General features: G+C 43.3%; 1 protein-coding gene across 2 annotated transcripts in view; it reads right to left on the bottom strand.

Moving 5' to 3' along the window:
* The window catches only part of ENPP5 (ectonucleotide pyrophosphatase/phosphodiesterase family member 5), a 299411-nt gene that overhangs the window by 33757 nt on the left and 243350 nt on the right, over positions 1 to 22304 (bottom strand). For both annotated transcript variants that reach the window (XM_044062643.1, XM_044062644.1), the window contains exon 3: positions 2686 to 2862. In XM_044062643.1, the coding sequence (XP_043918578.1) occupies positions 2686 to 2862 (177 nt within the window). The remainder of the gene's footprint in view (positions 1 to 2685; positions 2863 to 22304) is intronic.

Raw genomic sequence — 22304 nt, 5'->3', positions numbered from 1 at the left:
GGAGAGGAGGAACGAGGCCTAACACAGCACTTCGACCCCCGGAAGATACTGATTCAGCGCTATCGAGGGCCGAAGCCCCAAGGGGGAGAGACCAGTCTGAAAATATAGGTCTTGATCCCACCCCCAGGGAGCCGGCACTGACCACTCCAGCCCGGGGTTCACTCTGGTCTGAGGGCGGTGCCCACTTTTGCTTTTTAAAAGGAGCAGAGGATTTTCTTTAAAATATACCAAATCCTAGATCGCACTACTGTGTAGTAAAGGCAAATCTTCCCTTTCCGCACTATACTGCATTGTAGTGCGGTCTCGGAGTTGGTATATTTAAAGAGTGGGGGTGTGGTGGGTGCAGGGGGGCTTGCCCCCCTTCTTACAACCGCCAGGTAATTTATTTATTTTTAAAGCTTTCGAAGTTTTACAACTTCGAACATATGGGTTCTACCATATAGCGTTTGAAGTTGTAAAACTTCGACAATGTGATATAGACCCTTGAAGACCTGATAACCTGGCACAAGTGCTACTGTGTCTAAGTTCTTCCAGACTATTTTACTGAAATCTTTTAAAAATGTTCCATAAACTATGAACCATCTAAAAGGTTTGGGATGTAAAGCAGTACCACTTGATGGGATGGGGGTCAGACCCCCCCCCCCCCTGCTGCATCATTTGTAGAAAGGCACAGAGCTTTGGGTATTCAGAATGTGAAAGTGTAATCTGACCACCCAAATTCATCACTGTCCTTTATGGTAGGGTCCAATGGGTGCTTTGTTTTAAAGTCTTCCTACACTACTCCATTGGTGGCTCACTGTAAGATGACTTGTAAACCCTCTGCCTTGAAGGTAGAGCACAGTACCTGGGAGACGCAGTCCTAGGTTCTGGTGCAGGAGTGGGATGAGCGTGCCATGTGGGGAAATCTGCATGAATGACTCCCAAATGGAATGACATGCACTGTAACAGTGCGTCTGGAAGGGAGTCTTTGCCACAGTCTGGGCTGGAGTCACTGACTCATGAAGAACTGCCATCTGGGAAACATTATGCTGGTGGGTTCAGAGTCCAGGAGCTGGAGATACCAACATCAGTATTGATGCTGGAGAGTAAGATGCCAGGAACCACTTATGCCAAGAATTATGTCATCAAAAATATGGGTACCAGCAAGACCTACATTAGAGAAATACAGTGTCACAGATGATGATGTCAAGGAAAATGGCATTAGTGTAGTGAATGGGAAAACAGACATTAACAGAGCTAGAAGTAAAAATCACAGCAGCCAGCAAAAGTGCTTCTGATACCAAAGACACCATAGACAGTAAAAAAGCATGATTCTAGTAAAAAAAAAAAACAAACCCGCTCTAGTGTCCCAAATCATAGGAGATAAGGGAGGATGCCGTAGATTAAGTAGTCAGGAGACTGTGCAAAGCTTCTGCCCAATTAGCATAATTAATATCTGGAAAAAACTGGGAAAAGTCAAAAATACTGAAGCATTTCTGGCCTTGAATGAGTAGAACAGGCCTGAACAGCTATAAAAGTGAATGGCAACTACAGAAAAGGAAAACTAAAGGCTGATGCACTAAATTTTAGAAACCAAGAAGTCTTCCTAGCATCTTCCTATGCCAGTGGTGGGTGGTTTTGTTAAAGCCTGAACACGCGAGACAATAAGATAGGCTTTGAATTTCACAAAGGAAGTAAAGTGTGTCTACCAATGAGTACAATGGCCCAACCACAGGCACACTTTCTTAACAGAAGAAAGTATATTGCCATAAAGGAGTGAATCTGGGTCTTGTGGTGTAAGAAGTGTTAAAGTATGAATGTTGGCACAACATCAGCAAAATGGGAGTCCTTACAACAATAAAGAGAAAGGGAAAGAAAAGAGAAAAATACATTTTTCACTCATAATAAGCATCACTTAGAAAGTCAAATATTTTCCACAAAATTAACCTGGGGTATTTTCTTCTGACCACTTTCACAGAATGGGAAAAAAAACAACTGCAACATGAGAGAGCATTAATGAAGAGGAGGGAAGGGCTCCTGTCAACCTGTGAAAGTTTTATCTCCTGAGGGGTCCTAATTCCTGCAGCAATAGGCCTAATGTTGATCAAACATGGGCCTTTCTTTTATCAGAGAAAAGGCTACAGTGTCCCGAGTATGATGACAGCAGCTCAGCCACGTCACATTATAGGGCTAACAGTCATAATGAAAAATGGCAAACTGGTATATGAAGCACTTTCCCAATTTCCTGAGGTCGTTCCATGTTATGTCACACAGTACCAAAACTTGAATGACAAAAGCATAAACTGCACTGAAATATAAAAACATTGAAAAGGATATGAACATGCAGAGGTGGTTGGTGATAATGCGCTTCATTTGTGGTACAATGTCACTGTGACATTAAGTTAGAAGTGTGCCTGTTCTTATAACTGGTCAGTGGGATGTAGCAGCCATGTATCACAACCCACAGTTGTAATTAAGAATGGGGATTATCCTGAAGCATAACACTTAGGAAAAATCACAGAAATATAGTAATATAATTAGAAACACGTCTTACTTTTAAGCATTGATTAAACATTTCTAAACTGATGTACAACTAACAATGTATTCAAAATATGGGGACTGGATTATTTTTCTTTTCTTTTTTTTTTTTTGAAAGGTGGCACTTGCTTTATGCTTATGAGTAAAGAAATCATATTCAACACTTACACAGGAATCCATCTGACTTGTTCTGCAGAAGAGCCCATCCATTATCAACCACAGCAAAGATTGGCTGAATTCTGCTGTTGTGTTTGTAGTGGAAATGATCAGGAATCTCTTCTTTCTTGTAAACGGTCATATTAGGATGAGCATGTACTAAGGCCTTGTATACTTCCTCCATTTTACCTGGATCAAGGTAAAAGAAAGATTCACAAATTCAAGACTACTTTAGAGGAAGACATTTGCTAATTAAGATAAATGTAAAAACAATGTAATAACAATGTAATATGGAACACACTATGAGGTTAATGCCAAGGAATTAGATTTTATGTGAACAAATGCTAATAAAATGAAGCAAGGTAGGTCCAGAGTAACAACTTTATATAATAAATATAACAATCACCAGTTTACTATACTCATACATAGACAAACACACAAATAAATATACATGGGAAAGCTTAGTATAAATAGTACTTGTGTACAAAAGGCTACATAAACCTAGTGTACTAGTAAAGTGAGACGTCATCAGTTACAATAATTTATGTAGTGGATTTCAACTAACAGAACCAGCATGAAATACAACCGCTCACACTAATGTTACTACTGGGAGGGTACTAAAGCATCAGTGAAACAAGAATCAATAATTCTACCAAGAAACCTTACATGCGTTGTCCAACAGAATCTTACTTCTCTACCATGCCACTATTAACCATCAACCAACTGAAGGCCTCCAACCCTTCCACAAGGTCCAGCTTACACTAGCTTGTATTTTTAATCAACTTGGCAGATTTACATACCTCCTATTCTACTCATCTCCAACTACTGTCAACATTACCTGCCCTACAAAGTAATATCTAAACAGAATACATTTCTCAAAAAAATATTTTCCAATTCCAACAAAATTTCAGTGTGTCAAGTGTCAAAACTTTTTTCTTTCTCAGTTGTATTACTTTTATTGGAGTTCAAGACAGTACCCGTACTTCACATCTGAAGATGTTAATACCCACTGTGCTTCAAGAATGTTCACAACAGCATAAAAAAAGCCACTGAGCTACAGAAAGTGGCATAAAGAAGATGGAAACGGAGAAAGAGGATTATGACGAGGCAAAGTGGGAGGCAAAAAAAAGTGAAAAAGGGTTAAAGAAAATGGCTGCAATTGTGAAGATGCAACTTTTTTTATCATATACACTAAAAACAAGACAAGAGTTTAACCCGTATGACCCATATGTCCCTATAATGCTCATAAATGCATTTGTTCATAGGTTCATAGGTTCATACTAGGCTATCTGCCCGAGGGCATTTACAAGCCTAGCCCATCGTTTTGTGGCTTACGCCACCCCTTTAGTATGGGGAACTATACCCATTATTTTGCTGTGCCTCTGTCGAGCAGTGACACTGAGGTAATCCCTGGGGTATATCTGCGATCTCCCATCCATTGGTCAAGATTTCTCTTGAACAAGGCCAGCGAGGTGCTCTGCCTCACATGTACCGGGATTTTGTTCCACAGCATCGGGAGTCTTTGGGTGATGAATCTATCCCTCCAGCACGTCCTATTAATAGCCGTGTTGAGGTTCAAGTCTCCCGCCCTTGTGGCTCTGATGGATCTAGATTTTTTGAGGTGAAGCATATTCATCAAATCTGGGTTTGACATGGCCTTGTATGTTAGGCAAAGGTCACCTCTGAGCAAGCGGTGCGACTGAATAGAGCTGGAGTTCTTTCAGTCGGGCAGCACAGGACAGATTTTGAGACCCTTTATCCTTTTGGTGAGGAACTTTTGTGGCCTCTCCAGCTGCTGCAAGTGTCGGGTCAGATACATTCAATGGGGCATTGTACTCAATCATTGGTCTGATGAGTGATGAGTAAAGGGAGACTATGACCTCCCTTGATCTAGATGAGAATCCCTTCATGATAAGGTGGGCAATGTAGAAGGTCTTCCTAACTACTTTAGCTACATGGGTGTTGAATGACAGACTACTATCAACCTGGGTCCCCAGGTCCCTGATAACTTCTTCTGTGCTCAGTGGATTGCCACCTATTTGGTAGCTAGGGGTAACCTTGTTTTTCCCGAAGGGTATGACTATGCATTTTTTGGCATTTAACTTTAGGCCATGGCTCTGGCACCAGTTATCCATTTCTGTGAGACCCTTTTGAAGGATATCTGTGTCAGATGTGTTTTCTACTATGGCGCCCAGTTTGCAGTCATCTGCCAGCCATAACCCTCCTGTGTTTGCTTGTACTTCGGAAAAGTAGACGCCAAACAAGAGTGGGCCCAGGACTGAGCCCTGTGGGACACCACTTGTGACAGGCTTTGAGTCTGACATGGCGCCAGCAACTCTGACCCTGTGGGTTCTGTCACTCAGCCAGTTTGCAACCCATCTTGTGATGTATGGGTTAACATTTAAGCTGATGAGTTTTTCAATGATACTCGAGTGGGGTATTGTATCGAAGGCCTTAGCCAGATCGAGGTAGGCTTTGGTGACTGTTTCGAAAAAGTCAACCAAGTTTAAAAGGCATGATCTGCCTTTGACAAAGCCAAACTGGGTTGGATCCAAAGTCTGCAAATTCCCTATGTCTATAGAGGTCCATTATGATCCTCTCCATGGCTTTGCAGATAAGGCTTGTCAAGCTAATGGGCCGGTAATTTCCAGGGTCGGTGGAAGCACCGCCTTTGTGAAGTGGGACCACAGTTGCAGTGCGCCACTCCCTGGGTACGTATCCAGAGGTAAGACTTTGATTAAACAGCTGTCCTAGCTGTGGGTTTAATTCCTCATTGAGTTCGTGGAGCACACAGCCGGGGACACCATCAGGTCCCATGGATGCTGTGTTTTTTGCTTTGGAGAGAGCAGTTCTCACTTGGGCGCTGGAGATGTTTGGGGGCTGCAATCGCTTGGTATAGATATCTCTCCTTTTGGGGAGAAGTTTGCACTGAACCTGTCAGCCAGTATGTTGGCAATGTCTGTAGGATCAGTAATCTTCACATCATTTTGAACTAGTTCTGAGCATATCTGGGAGTTTCCTCCTAGGTTTCTAACATAGCTAAAGAAGGCCTTATGATTGTCTTTTGAGTCTTTAGCTATTTTTCTCTCAAATTTGCTTTGGATGATTTTATGAGAGCTCGCAGTTTTTACTTATAGTGATCAAGGGTGTCTTACCTTTTAAGGATTTTGCTCTATCTTGTAGTAGCTTCCTCCTTTTGTTGTAGAGTTTGTTTATGGCTGGGGTCCACCAGACTGGACGCTTGCCTTTGGTACAAAGAGTCTTTGTTTTGCTTGGGATTGCCTTATCCATGCAGTCCTGCAGGTGCTGGTAGAAGGCATTTGTAAGTGATTCAGCGGCTTGAGTACTGTTTTCCCGCTCGGGGCCTTAAAGGAGACCACACTAGTCTTTAGAAGTGTGAAGTCGGCTTTTGAGAAGTTCTTTACTGTGGTCTTTTTATTTCAGGTGGGGTGGGATGAGGACCTCCAGCGAGATTAGTTTGTGATCTGATCTCACCAGTGAGGGTATACTTCGGTGTTGAACATTGTGCTCCCATGTTCGTGATGATGAGATCAAGTATGTTATCTCCTCTTGTGGGGATGGTGACTAGTTGTTCCATGGCATTTGAGTTTATGAATTCCAGGAACTTTTGGGCTAGGGTGTTTGGGCTTGAGTAGTGTTCCCAGTCTATATTAGGGTAATTGAAGTCACCTAGTATGATGGTGTTTGGTGATACATTTATCCCCTCTAGTGTTTTCAGGAAGGCCATGTGAGGTTCCTGAGTTTGTGAGGGTGGCCTGTAACATGCTACAATTTGCAGAGCAGTCTTGCCTATGGTTAATTGCACCTGGATGGTCTCCGATGCATCGTGCGTTGCCACCAGTCTTGAGGTGTGGGTGTCCTTGATGAATATGGATACCCCCCCTCCTTTCTTGGTATTGTCCGGATTTTGGGGCCGGAACGCATGATATAAGGTAAAACCTGATAGCGCTGGGGTGCTCTCAGGAGCCTTGAACCAGGTTTCTGTCACAGCACAGACATCGATGTTCTCCATACTGAGAAGGGCCTCGAAAAGGTGCATTTTGAGATTTAGACTTCTGGCATTGAGCAGCATTACCCTTAGTTTTTCCTTTTTGTGTTCTAGGGTGGTAGGTTTAGAATTTGAGCCTTGCCTAAAAGGCACTATGGGGGTGGCAAGAGCCTTTGCCAATATCCGGAATCCCAGGGGTGACAGGTGCAAGCCGTCCCTTGCGAAGCAGCGTGGCTTGTCCAGCATGTCATCCCAGGCAGACAGATACTGGATCCCCTTTGAATGACACCAGTGTTTAAGCCAATTGTTAAAGCTGATCATCTTATCTCTGTATTGTGGCATCATTCTTGGTGAAGGTAGGATACTGCTCAAGGTAGGTCAGGGTCATACCTGCCTGGGCTACATAATCAGAGAGCTCCTCAATGTCTCTTTTCATGTAGTCCAAGGAGGTACGTCTCAGGTCGTTTACACCAGCGTGGACAATGACTGAGTCATATTTTTACCTGCTGTTGAGAGACCTGAGTGCTTGCGTTATGTGGCGGATTCTAGCGCCCGACAGGCAGCTTACTGTGACCTTCTCCTTACTCAGTCTGGTGAGCGGGACGTCAGTGTGTCTGACTATGGAGTCACCAATGACTAGTGTGTCTGGCATTGTGTTTGGCCTTAAGGGCTGTGACTGTTTGACACTCTGACTGTGAGGTCTATGTGTTGCAGGTGTTGTGTTCTGAGGTGGTGGTTGTTTGGGTGTCTGCTTTGGTGGCCTCTGCTGTTTTGGTAGATTTTTGATCAGAGCCTCCGAGTATGTCTTTGTGTGTTTAAGTGTATGATTTGAGGTTGTAATGGTACTATGTGAGACTGGGTCTATAGTGTGTGTGGTAACCTTCTCCTCCTGACTGGTCTTGCCAGTCCTATGTTGAGAGAGCTCAGCCTCCAGTTTGGCCGTATAGTTGCATCTCGCATGTATTTGTGTTTTGTGGGAGGAGGAGAGGGTTGTCTGTGTACATGAGGCAATTGTAACATTGCCTCAATATTCCCAGGTTCACCAGCTGAGCAGGAGAGGACACTAGCAACTGATCCCTCGACATGCTAGAAGGATAGACAAAAACTTTAAAAAGATTCCGGGGACGTGGGTGACCGAGAAATGGGGGTTTGCCTTTTTGGGGTACTATCTATGACAAGAGTGCCGTATCAAGGTAATAAGTACTGTAGGAGCAAGTGCTAGGTTTAACAGATAGAGAATAGTCTACTTGGAGTCAAGTAGAGATGATCTTTTAGTTATAGGATACGCTGATTTGATCAGTAGTATAGTTCGAGGAAGGTAGTTTTAAGGGAAAATTTGAAGAGTGGACTTTAGGTAGCCCGAATAGTTTAAACCTGCTTAACCGGAGCTGCCCTAGTGTGCAACAGTGGCAGCTCCGCGCTAATTCGCGCCAAAGCGTGTTTTATAGCAGGGGGCTGGAAAAGACAGGAAATGACCCAAAATGGCCAATAAACTACAAGTTACTGCCTTAAACCACTCCTCTGAGGACAAACAGGCAGCTCAGTACTCCCTACTCCCACTAGTGAGTAAAGAAACTACCCCTTGACCAAACAAGGAAAATGGAGAAAACAGGAACCAAGACAAAGCCCAGGGATCAGCAAAATCTGATCACTGGAACAAACTATTAGGAAAGTATGGAAAACAAGAGTATTTTTTTTTTTGTTTTTTTCAAGTTTTTTTTTCAGATAGGCAGAAAATACAATAAATGCTGTGTTTTTCGACTAAATGCTATCAAAAGCTAGTACACTTGAGTGTATTAGCCTGTTGTTTAACTTTTAAGTAAAACTTAAACAAGCAAGTGCAATAAACAATTCAAGCTATTAAAAATTAAGAGAACATTTTGTTTAGCCAGAGTAAAACAAACTGCATGAAATACACTGGGAAAGGTAAGCCACTGAAGTAGTGCTGCAATTAAGATTACCTAAACAATAAATACTTTTGTCGTAAGATAAAACAAACATGTTAGTACCACCTAATACATATCTAGACTGGCGACAAGCACCACATTTACGCACTTACAAATCCAACCTTAGCATTATGTTTGGCCTCAATAATTTGTTAATGTTACTAGCTTAATTTCTAGCAATTCTAGGACTGCAAAGATCTCCTGATTTAAAAACTTTAGACCACTTGCTGGAAAAAAAAAAAACAGATATGCGTCAGAAGAAAAAGTTTTAACACGTGGTTGTCCAAAATTGTCTTTTACTGTACTCTGCCCAAAATAAAAAAAAAAAAAAGAAATGTCATTCAATATAGGTTTATACAGACGACTCCTATTATTACAAAGAAACTCAAAACTCTCTCGGTTAGATGCTTAGTGTCCTAATCTCAGTTTAAAAACATACATTTTAAATAATCCATTTCTTTAATGAACAAACTTGTCAGAGAAATGTCAAAGTCTAATCATTTGCCCTTTAATTACTCCTTCTGTGAAGTATAAAGGATGACAACAAGAATAATTTAAATATGTATTCACAAACGTGGCTTTACGAAAAATTGATGATTGAAAACTAGATTTTAATTAATTCTTCCAAATCTTACATTTAAATAGTGTATATTGTAACATGACACTTCATGTGTAAATCTTAAAAATATTTGTGGTAGTTGTTGTGTCTTTTGGCTTATCCCGTTAGGAGTCGCCACAGCGGAACTCCGGTCCGCTAATGTTTGGTAGTGGATTTTTACGTGCCGAGTTACCAGCCCTGACGCACAACCTTCACCGAAGGCACGCGGACGCTCTAGCTGAGAATTGAATGCGACTTGCTGTGAGGCGACAATGCTACCGCAGCACCACTACCGCGGACTCAAAAAAAAATTTGTGGTAGTTTCTAAAAATGTAAAAAAAAGGCATCTAATTGTTGATCACCTGACTACAAAATAAATATCTCACCCTGATACGTAAAATAACTATAAATATGTCTGTTAAACTTGATATATATATATATATATATATATATATATATATATATATATATATATATATATAGTTAGTCACAATGGACACTAAGAGTCTGTATTGAGTTATTCTTCATGAACAAGATTTGTAGTGGTTTATGGACATTATTTTGACAATTCGCAATTTGTATTTTGTTATTAGACTTATTGAATCATTTATGGGTCTTAATCTTGCAAACAATTTTTTTCATTTTTTGAAGGAGAATATTTTAAGCAAAGGAAAGGAATGGCTGTGGCTGGCATCCAAGTAGGCTACAAAGATTTTTCCCTCAGGTAGACATCAAATGTTAAAGGTGTGATTGGGAAGAAAGAGGTAACTGGGAACATACTTTCTGGGAGTGTAATGAATTGGAGACTTTAAAAATTCCCTGGAGACTTTAAAAATTCCCTGCAGACACCTCTATCAGAAATACTGGATGAGCAAATAAAAAAAAAAAAAAAAAAAAGAAATTTCCTGTTAACTATGATACAGAATCTGAACTGCCTAAACAAAGTAAGCAGAGTCTAATTATGGTGGCTGCCAAAAAAAGAAATTACTAGAAAATAAGTCTAAACCAACTGTACTAGAAAGTAGTGAATATATAGTAATAGAGATAAAACAGCAGGAAATGGGATCTTTAGAAAAGGTTATGAGTAAATTACATACAAAAAGAGCTGAGTATTATTTTTTTGGTTTTAGAGTTTGTACTGTTGTTGCTTAGATCTCTGTTGAAACTGTCCCCCCCCCCAATTTTCTGCTGTGTCTTCAGTTGGTACAACTTGTTTTTTTTACAGCTTGTGTGTTATCTAACTCAAGGATCACTTGCATAAAATTTGACCTGTTAGTAACAGCCTGCATTTAAAATTGCTGGAACCTGTGTTCTGAGAGTGCCTTCCAGACTATCTGCATTTTTTTTTTTTTTTTTTGGTTATAGAGTTTGTTAATTGTTGCTTAGATCTCTGTTGAAACTGTTGTCTCCCTCTTCTGAGAGAGTGATCTGCAAATATACAGAGCTGAGTATATTTTTTTTGTTTTAGAGTTTGTACTGTTAGTTGTTGCTTAGATCTCTGTTGAAACTGTTTTGTGCCACCCAACCTCCCCATTTTTGGTTTGTAGTTAAAATTTGGTGGCTTTTGCAGTTGCCCGCCCCACTGTAGATTTTATCTGGGACACTCTCCCAGTCCCAGCTCTTTATCACATTCTACCTAATAAACCCTCTCTGCACTTGCTTTTAGTCCTTTTAAATTTAATTGCATTTTTTAAACTGTGTTTGGTCTAATATTGCTACATACTCGTGTGCTAGCTTGCACTGCATGTGAATTATTTTCACTACTGTTTTTGCTACTTTTCTGAAAAAAACAAAACAAAAAAAAAAAAAAAAACGTAAGCCTGTTTCCTACCTTTCCTGTAACTAGTGTTCCAGATACAGATTTGCTGTATCCAGGACTGTATGTAAGCTTCTGAGCCCCCCCAAGCCTTTCTGTGTTAGAGGGAAGCCTTCTAGCTTATCAGTGGGAGTGGTAAACTATGTAACCTGTCTACCACATAAGGAGTGGTTCTGGCCTAGAAATTGTAGTTATTGGCCGTTTGGGCAATCTCGTCCATCTCTCTCAACTTTCTGATTTGAAAGCCTGCATTTGCACTTGTTTCTGTCTTGTAACTCGTCTAGTGCAGATACAGATTCTAAGCTTTAGCACTTAAATTTGCTTATTCATGCTCAGCACTTGTTCAGAACTTGTAAGCACTAAATAAGCTACTAATTAATATAGCACTCAATCTTCCTCATTACCTAGAGGAAAAATAGAAGTTATGTCCTTACCATAACGTTCCATGTGGAGTGTTCATCTCGCCTTTGTTCTTACACATGGGTTCGGAGCCGATCCTCGGCTCCGTGTCGGCCGCTTGCAAGCTCTGCATCGAGAAGAAGCTCGAGACAACCTAATACCCACAATCTCCCACTGCCTTTACCTCAGATCTAGTTTGCAAGCAAACCAGTAGTCAGAGAGAGCACACTCATGCTTATATCACATATGCACAGAACTAAGAGTCTATATATATATATATATATATATATATATATATATATACATATACACATATATATACATGCCAACTATATACACAACTGCAATGCAGAAGCAGAATGCCCCAGGCCAGGCACCAAACTGAACGTTCTTCCTAAGGAGGGAGTGGGAATGTAAGAACAAGGCAGATGAACACTCCACATGGAACGTTATGGTAAGGACATAACTTCTATATGTGATAGTGTTCAATCTCGCCGTTTGTTCTTACACATGGGTAGCGTCCCTAGCTCCTTGTTCCTGAGGAACTCACGGAAGGACGTTCTTGAGCACAGTGGAACCAAAGGTTGCCCTGTCCCTAGAAACCTTGTCTACCTTATAATGAGAAATGAATGTATGTGGCTTAGACCAAGTAGCAGCCGCACAAATAGCGTCTAGTGGTAGGCGGGCTGCATGAGCCAGGGATGTAGACACTGACCTTGTGGAATGTCCTTTGGGTTTGTGCAAAAGAGTTTGATTTGAAGAATCATAGACATAGATGATACAATCAGTTAACCACTTAGAAAGAGTTCTTTTGGTAACCGCTACTCATTTCCAGTTATCAGCAAAGGCTACAAAAAGTTGATCAGTTTTTCTGTGATCTTTTGTTCTATCCAAGTAAAACCTTAGCTGTCTGTGAACATCTAATTTGTGCAACATATACTCCATTTTATTGGAGTGATTTTTGAAGAAAGTGGGTAATTCAATGGACTGATTAATATTATTAATAGAACAAACTTTAGGAAGGAAGGATGAATTAGTGCGAAGAGAAACTCTGTCAGAGTGAAAGATCAAATAAGGGTGCTTAATGGAGAGAGCTTGAAGTTCAGATACTCACCTAGCGGATGTAATGGCTACCAAAAAGAGAGTCTTCCATGACAAAAATTTCAATGGGCAAGAGGAGGCTGGTTTAAAGGGGGGCAGCATTAACTTAGATAACAATAAGTTTAGACTCCAAGGTGACGTAGGAGATCTAATTGGTGGTCTAATATGAAAAACCCCTTTTAAAAAGGCTTTACAAAGTCTGTGGGCCATAACCGGAGCCCCACATTCTTCCACATGGAAATTAGAAATGGCAGCCAATTGAACTCTTAATGTGGCAGGCGAAGCACCCTGATGGAACAAGTCTGTTAAAAACTCTAATATTTTATTCAAAGGAGCTATAACAGGGTCCACTTGCTGTGTATTCGCCCAGAATACAAAGCGCTTCCATTTACTAGTATATGTTTTAGTAGTGGAAGCTTTATGAGAAGCCACTAATATATTCTGAACTGCACGCGAAAGAAGATCAGACCTGGCTAAGTTAGAATTGGAGCAGCCAAGCTGCTAGATGGAGGGACAAGAGCGAGGGTGAGGAGCCCCTGACGAGTGAGTCAATAGATCTGGCTCTGGGTCCAGGATCCAGGGTCCCCGAATGCAGTGTGTCATGAGGAAGGGGAACCAAATTTGACGAGGCCAGAACGGGCAATGAGGATTATTGTCCTGTGTAGGTTTTGGCTTTCTGGAGAAACTTTGATATCAGGGGAAGGGAGGAAATGCGTACAGGAGTCCCGGGACAATCGTGAATCAGTGCGCCCCTGGGGACTTCCCTGGAGGGGTAATAGGGCAAAGTAGCTCCTGCATTTGGCGCTCATTGGAGACGCAAACAGATCGCAGGAAGGCTGGCCCCACGCGAAAAAATCTTTTCGCAACTGACTGTTTTAGGGACCACTGCGGTAACAGAATTGCTCTGCTCAGCCTGTCGGCTATGATGTTGGATGACCCCGGGATGTGCGTTGCTATCAGAAAGAGACCCGTGGACTCCGCCCATTGCCAGATTCTCATGGCCTCTCTGCATAGCTGATAGGACTTGGTTCCCCCTTGCTTGTTTATGTACCAGACTACCGACATGTTGTCCGTCTGAACTGCAATAGTTCCCAGAGGAAGAAGGGGAGCAAAGTGTTGCAACGCTAGAAACACTGCCCTCAACTCTAGAACATTGATGTGCAGATTGTACTCTAAATTGGTCCATTCGCCTTGGACTGTCTGTCCCTGAAAGATGCCCCCCCCACCCTATCAGGGAAGCGTCCGTGGTCACCAAACTGTAGGCGAGGTAGCACAAATGGTCTCCCTTCGAAAGGTTGCACGTCTGAAGCCACCAGTTTAGGTGTGTTTTGAATGTGTTCGTTATAAGAATCTCGTGTGTTAGAGGTAGTTGTTGGAACGACCATTGTGCAAACAGTAGCCATTGTAGGACTCTCATGTGCAGTCTTCCCAAGGGTATTGCAATAAGAGAAGCTGACATGAGTCCCAAAACCTTCAGTACCAGTTTTGCTGGGGATTTCCTGGACAAGAGAAGAAGACGATGTGAGTCTGAAGTGAAAGTATCCTTTCTGGAGGAAGTCTTAGAATTAACTGATGTGTATTTAATTCCGCTCCTATGAATAAGATACTCTGTGATGGCTGTAGTAAGGATTTTCCGAAGTTTACGGAAATTCCTAGGTGAATACACAGTTGAAGAGTATAGTCTCTGGCCTGTACTAGTTGACGCTGGGTGGTGGCAGAAAGGAGCCAGTCGTCCAGATACGGAAACACCTGGAATCCTTGGCGCCTCAAGTGAGACGCTACCACTGCCATGCATTTGGTGAAGACCCTGGGGGCTGAGGTCAGACCAAAGGGCAGGGCTCGAAACTGAAATGACTGGCACCCAGCCAGAAACGCAAATGATCTCTGGATGCCCTGGCCATTTTGATGTGGTAGTATGCATCCTTCAGATCTATTGAGCACATCCAGTCGTCCTTCTGTAAGAATGGAAGGATCGATTGAAGCGTGACCATTCGGAACTTTTCTTTGACGAAGGTATTGAGGTCGCTTAGGTCCAGAATGGGCCTCCAGTCCCCTGTTTTCTTTGGAACTAAAAAGAACCTTGAGTAAGTCCCGAATCCTTTCTGGTCCGCTGGGACTGGTTGGATGACTTTTTTTCTAGCAGCTTTGAAATTTCTATAGCTGCTGGCTATCGCAGATGGGGCGGTACATCTGGGAGTCTTTTCTTTGGAATGGGATGGGATAGAAAAGGTATATTGTAACCTCTGGTAACCACGCTTTTTACCCACTTGTCTGTAGTTAAGTTTTGCCAGGCCTGAGGGTATAAAGCTAAGCGACCCCCGACTGCCGCCAGAGCAGGACAGTCGGGCCTCCTCTCAGGAGTGCTGGAAAGGTTTACCAGGGAGTGTATCCCTGTCACCTTGATTCTGGACCTCTGCCGCCAGGGCGGCGCCTTCCACCTCTGCCCCTCCTCTGCCTCTAGAAGGGCATCACCCTGTGTGCCTGGGAAAGATCCTTGGGGTTTTCAAAACCACATTTTTCCACCACGCTGCCCTTTGGGGTACGGTCTGGTTGGGGTGGAAAACGGACTCGACAGCAGACAGAGTCTTTCCTCCTGCTCACACCGGTAAGGGTCTCCTTTACTTTGGGGCCAAAAAGAGTGGCACCGTCAAATGGGGCGTTAGTAAAGGAAGACTTGAAGGCTTCCGCAAATGAACATAAGAGCATCCAGGATTGTCTGCGAAGAGCAATCGCTGAAGCTGCTGCCCTACTTGAACCTTCGGCGTAAGAGATCAGCCTCATGGACGAAGTTCACAATGGATGTAAGGGTATTAAGTTGCGCTGTCACTTTCTCTGAGACAGCAGCATCTGTAGTACCCTGGAGGGTATCTCCCAACTCTTTGACTAGATCCTCTGTAGTCGCGTAAAGTGGGTCAAATAGTTCAGGGATCGCATGGAAAAAGCCGCTGAACTAAAATGCACTTCCCATACCTGTCCATAGTCCTAGAATCTTTATTAGGGGATGGACAGATGAGGAAGATTCCGACATCTCCTTTTTCGTGGCCGCTGCCACCACCATAGCGCCCACTGGAACTCCTTTGTCAAGTAAGTCTTGTCCTGGGGTGCAGTGATATACTTATTGGGTTTCCTTGGGACTGGTTCCACTGTGTCAGGAGTTCCCACGCCTTCGAGCAATAAGTTCCATTAATTCATCAAGGGCGGAGTGACCCAGGAGGAGGAAGGGCGAGCACCAATGCCTTCAGCAAGACTGACTCATCCTCAGAAGGGGAGGGACTGCCAGTCACCTCTCTGTTTCAGGATCTCCAATATGTCAGAAAAGAGACCTCTTCTGAAGGTGACTTAGGGGACCCTTCTGACTCATCTAAGTCAGTATCGGATGTCAAGGATTCTTGTGGAGAATCTAAGTGTCTCCTCTTACGCATCTTTTCCTAGGGACTTCTTCGCGGGGAGCATCCAAGAAGCCTCCGAGGAAGAATGGGCACCTCCAGGGGTGGCTGAGACACCGGTGCTCGACGCTTGATGTGGCCGTGGTGCAGAGGAGGATAACGCCCTTTATGGGGAGGAGAGGTTGCTTCTACTGATGTGGTTGTCTGGGTAGACAACACCTTCCTCATTAGATCGAAGCCCCGGTCCCGAGTCGAAGAATCTCCGGTTCAAGAAATGGGAAGAATCCCCAAAACAGGCACAAGGCATCGACCGAGGACGGAGCCGAATCGATCCGCCGAGGCCCGAGGGAAGAGTCGGAACCGAACGCCGGTTCGACTCGCCCCGAACCAAGGACAGATCGTCGGCTCAGAGACTCCGGTACCGGTCCGACGGAGTCAAGGTGAGAGGAACAGACCGAGAAAGGACGGTTCTGGACCCGAGGGCTCCACAATCAGAAGATCAACCTCTTCCGGCTCCAAAGACTGGACAGGTCTCGGAGGAGGAATGGATGGAGACAATGGGAGGCCTCCAAGTTTCGACACCAACTGGGTGGAAACTGAAATAAGTTTGATAGGGCAATGCTCCAATAACTTCTGCACCACACGATCCACATCGACATCGGAGAGCTTAGAAGAAGAACGGGTCAAGGAACCAAGACGGAGCCGACCTCAATAGAGTCGAGGGAGGGAGCTCCATCACCGGTTCCAAGACTCGAGGCTCAGGAACTGATACCAGTTGAACACTCGCCCAAGTCTGTGGAACCGTGATCTAACTTTACTCAAGAGCTCGGAGCCGATGACTTGGGCTCCGACGCCTTCGATTCCTTCGAGGATTTGGATGCCTGGTCTGAAGCATCCAGAGCCTCCTGAAAGGAAGGTTTTAATAACCCCCTGTCCATGAGTTTCCTGCGCCTGTCATGACCCTCCCACTAAAAGAGTGACAAATTGAACAGTCCTCTTGTAAGTGGAGAGGGCCAAGGCAGTAGACACAGGAACTATGGTTGTCAGTAACTGACATTTTTTGGCCACACTGGCAACGTTTAAATCCTGATTTAATTTTCTCAGACATCTTACAGGTAAGAGAAAAAGTCAAGTCCAGTATAAGAGACAAATCCAATAGAAAAAAGTCAAATCCGATGTATATGTCAGTCCGGTTGTCAAATTTAAGTAAGGGGTGGTAGGCCCCGAAAAACTCTAACCAGTTAAATAAAGTTAACGGTACCGAGAAATTCTACCTACACACACACATACACTAAGTCTACCAAAAGGTACTTTTAGAACGAATTTTTCTAAAATATAACAAAATTAAAGTTATATCTTATCTCAAGTTGCTCGAGCTAGATCCCAGCGATGCGAACGCAGCAGCGGCAAACTAGATCTGAGGTAAAGGCAGAGGGGGATTGTGGGTATTAGGTTGTCTCGAGCTTCTTCTCGATGCAGAGCTTGCAAGCGGCCGACACGGAGCCGAGGATCGGCTCCGAACCCATGTGTAAGAACAAACGGCGAGATTGAACACTATCACATCATTACTTTTCCCACTTGCTTAGAGAAAAACAGCTCTTGTATTCACTTTCCTCACTTATCTTGGGGAAATAGTTTTTTATTCAGGCATGTCCAAGGGTCAGCCCCCAGTGCTCTCTCCTGTCTATCTGATGAATCTGGGCATCTTGAGGCAATGTAAAAATTGCCCCATGTACACAGACAACCCTCTCCTCCTACCACCCAACACTACAACCTGTGAGAGATGCACGTATCTAGCCAAACTGGAGGTAAAGCTCTCTCCAACCAAGACTGAACTTGACAGTCATGAGAAGGTAAACATTTGCACCACACCGCACTCATCACATAGTCTCACTAAATCTACACCACCAAAATCCACACATAGTAACACAAAAACATTCGCGGAGGCTCTCAATAATAATCTGTCTAAGCAACAGAGACCTCCAAAGCAGAAACGCAAGACACCACCATCCCCCAACACAACCCAAATGACATAGCCCACAGACTCAGTGTGCCACTCAACCACAGCCAATAAGGCAAAACAATGTACCCAACACACTAGTCATAGGTGCACTGATGTCCCACTCACCAGGCTAAACAAGGAGAAGGTTACTGTCAGCTGCCTGTCGGGTGCCAGGATCCACCACACAACCCACGCACTCAGGTCACTCCACAACAAGCACAAATATGAGACTGTCATTGTCCATGTTGGTGTGAATGACCTGAGATGTACTTCACTGGACTACATGAAAAGAGACATGAAGGGCTCCCTGATCTTGTAGCCCAGGGAGGTATGACCCTAGCCCGGAGGAGCATTCTGCCATCGCCCCGAATGATACCGCAGTACAAAGACAAAATGACTGACTTCAACAATTGGCTAAGCTTCTGGTGTCATTCTAAGGGGATCTAGTATCTGTCTGCTTGGGATGACATGGTCGACAGACCACGATGTTTTCCCACAGATTGCCTGCACCTGTTGCCCCTGGGATTCCGGATACTGGCTAAGGCTCTAGCTGCCCCTATAGTGCCTTTTTTAGGCAAGGTTCAAATAACAAGTTCACCACCGTAACAGAACAGGCAAGCAAAAACTGAGGGTAATGCTACTCAATGCTAGAAGTCTAAATCTCAAAATGCACTCACTCGAGGCACTCCTTAAAATGGTGAACATAGATATCTGTGCAATGACTGATACCTGGTTCAAGACTCCAGAGAGCACCCCTGCACTACCAGTCTATAACTCATACCATACTTTTTGGCCAAGTAACCTGGACCGAAACACCAAAGGCGGAGATGTGTCCATATTCATTAAGGATATCCACACCTCCAGGCTAGTTCTCAGAATAATGAATCTGAGGTTATCCAAGTGCAACTAACTCTAGGCAAAACTGCAATCCAAACTGTAGCTTGCTACAAATCCCCCACCATGCCCCAGCATTACCACTCCTCTTTTCTTGATGTACTGGAAAATATTAGGTTCAACCAAACACCCTAATAATGGGCAACTTCAACTACCCCCCATTAACTGGGAAAACTTCTCTTGTACCAACTCCTTAGCTCAACGCTTTCTGGAATTCATAAACTCCAATGCCCTGGATCAACTTATCCACATCCCCACCAGGGGCAGCAATATCCTAGACCTAGTCATTACCATCATAAGTGACTGGTGTTCCACACCTGAAGTCAACTCCTCACTGGTCCAATCCGACCATAAGCTAATCACCCTTGATATCCACATCCCGCCCCCACCCCCCATTAAAGAAACCACAGTAAAAATTTCTCCAAAGCCAACTTTATGCTTCTTAAGACAGAAGTGGTGAACTTCATGACACCCATGCAGATGGACAAATACAGTTACAACTGCTGAATCCTACACAAATGCCAACAGAACCAAGACGCTATCCTCCAAAAAATGGAAGCCAATCTGGTGGTCCCCTGCCATAAACAAACTGTACAACAGAAGGAAGAAACTGTTGCAAGAGAGTAAAATCCCATGAGTGGAGGAGCTCCCTGGTCAGCCTCAGTAAGAAGCTGAGATCCCTTATAAGATCCTCCAAAGCTAGCTACGAAAACAAAATCGCCACTAATTCTGAGGACAACCACAAAGCATTCTATGGACAACCACAAAGCATTCTATAGCTATGTCAAAAATCTCGATGGCAACACCCAGATCTGCTCTAAGTTACAGCACAAAGGCACGAAAATTACAGAACCAACTGATATTGCCAACATCCTGGCAGATAGATTCAGTGCTAACTTAGCCCCCACCCCCTAACGGGCCCATATCTATACAGAAAGAATGCAGAGTCCCTGTAATCACAACTACGCAGGTAAAAGCTGCACTTTCTAAAGCCAAAAACACAGCATCCATGGGACCGGACAACATCCCAGGCTGCGTTTTAGACTAACTTCAGAACAAACTGGCTCCCCACTAAAGCACCATGTTCAATAATAGCCTTGCATCAGATTTTGTGCCCATTGAATGGTGCACAGCAACAGTTATCCCATTCCACAAAGGGGGAGCCACCACTGATCCTGGGAACTATTGACCTATTAGCGTGACGAGCCTGGTCTGCAAGGCCATGGAATGTATCATCATGGAACTCAAACAAAGACATTGGTAACCTCCAAACTCTGGATCCCACCCAGTTCGGGTTTGTGAAAGGCAGATCATGCCTCCTGAACCTGACAGACTTCTTTGAGGCAGTCACCAAAGCCGCAGATGAGGGTAAAGTGGTTCACACAGCCTATCTTGACCTCGCCAAGGCTTTCAACACCATCCCCCATTCTGGAATTATAGCTAAACTCACTAAACTAGGTAAAAACCCCTATGTCAAAAGATGGGTTGCCAACTGGCTCACTGACAGAACCCACACTGTAAAAGTTGCAGACTCCAAATCTGACCTCAAGCAGTGACATGTGGAGTACCACAGGGTTCTGTCCTGGGACCTCTCCTGTTTGGTATCTACTTCTCTGAAGTACAGGCCAACACAGAAGGTCTCTGGCTAACAAAGTTCGCAGATGACTGCAAACTAGGAGCCATAGTCAAGTCCCCAAATGATGTGGACATCCTACAGAAGGGCCTCGCTGAGACAGATGCCTGGTGTCAGAGCCATGGCCTCAAGCTCAATGCCAAAAAGTGCAGTGTCATCCCCTTTGGTAAAAACTCTGCACCCATGAACTACCAACATAGGCAGCAATCTACTTAACACCGAATCTGTGATAAGAGACCTTGGGACCCAGGTGGACAGTAGTATCTCCTTTGATAGTCACATCGCCACATTAGTCAGGAAGTCCTACGTAGCACACCTCATCATAAAAGGGTTCACATTCAGGAAAAAAAGAGGTCATTGTTCCCCTCTACTCGACACTCATTAGACCCATTATAGAGTACAACACCCCTTTTGGAATGTACCTCATAAGACATCTGCAGCAGCTGTAAAGGCCACAGAAGTACCTCACAAAGAAGATTACTGGCCTCAAACAAATGCCCTACACTGACCGCCTCAAAAAACTTAAGCTTTACTCCATAGCATATCGCCTATTCCGAGGTGATCTCTGCCTAACATATAAAGCTATGTCAAACCCAGAGCTGTTCGATATGCTACACCTAAAGAAATCCCAATCCCTCCGAGCTACACACTCTAGGGACCTAAACCTTGCCACCACAATAAACAGGTCATGCTGGAGGGATAGATTCCTGTCCCAGAGACTTCTCATACTCCGGAACAGGCTACCCATCTATGTCAAGTAAAGTTCTTCATTAGCACTCTTCAAGAAAAATCTTGAGGAGTGTATGGGAAATAGGAAATACACCCGGGGATCACTTCTGTGTCTCATCTCGACAATGGCACAGGAAAATAACTTTCTTGGGTGGTGTAAGCCAGGGAACCTTGTTGGCTAGGCTTATGTAGGCCCTTGGGCTGATAGCCTAGTACTTACCTATGAATCTAAAATGAGAACTATGGGAAAAATACATGCAGAATAATATTCTGGAAGAGGAATGAGGTTTAAAAGAAGGCAGGATATAAATGACGATTACTGGATAGATTATAATCGGTGTATAATGTTTGCAACTAAAAATATTTCAACATGGTTTGCTTTTATTTATATAAATATACGATTACCCATGTCATAAGTGACAACTGAATAAAGACATTTCTTGTTTAAAAAATGGTTAAGGTGCCATTGCTTAGAGTAGCATTTTCATGAGAAAATGCATGCAGCTGGATGTACGAATGTGCTTATGTACATCCTATTGTTTAATAAAGGAGTAGATTCCATTGGTTATGTGATTTTATTTTTTTCTCATTACTTAATCTATGTATTTTTTTTTTTTATTTTTCCCAACTTGATTTTGTAAAGGTTTTAGTTTTGACCTGTATGGAAATGAAAAACAGTATCTAAAATGGACATTAATAGACAGAATACCCAAGCTAAGGCTCAAAACACTCTTAAAAACACTGAAGGAACAGAGATACAGATGAGGAATGGGCCTCCGGGTCCCTGGTACAAGCTCAAAGTGAAAATCTTTTCCATCAGACACCAGCAGTCTTCTGAATAGAAGATCACCACTAGAAGAAATTATGGAAACCACACTAGATAACAATTCTGAGTTAACAATCTTCATGCAGGAGTCAAAGGAAACTACTACATGAAACCGGTGAAGTAGGAATAATCAGTTTCATCTCAATCAAAAAGAAAAAAAAAAAAAGTATTATAATTGCAGCTGATTCTTTGGCTTTTAGAACAAATTTAGCTGTGATCAGAAGTAAGGCAAAGGAATAAAAAAAGTTATGTACTCACCATAACGTTCCACCAGAGTTGTTGATTTTCATTT

Source organism: Protopterus annectens, chromosome 2.part1 (genome assembly GCF_019279795.1).
Source record: "Protopterus annectens isolate FY-2018-M chromosome 2.part1, PAN1.0, whole genome shotgun sequence".
NCBI lineage: Eukaryota > Metazoa > Chordata > Ceratodontiformes > Protopteridae > Protopterus > Protopterus annectens.
This window is presented reverse-complemented; position numbering and strand designations above follow the sequence as displayed.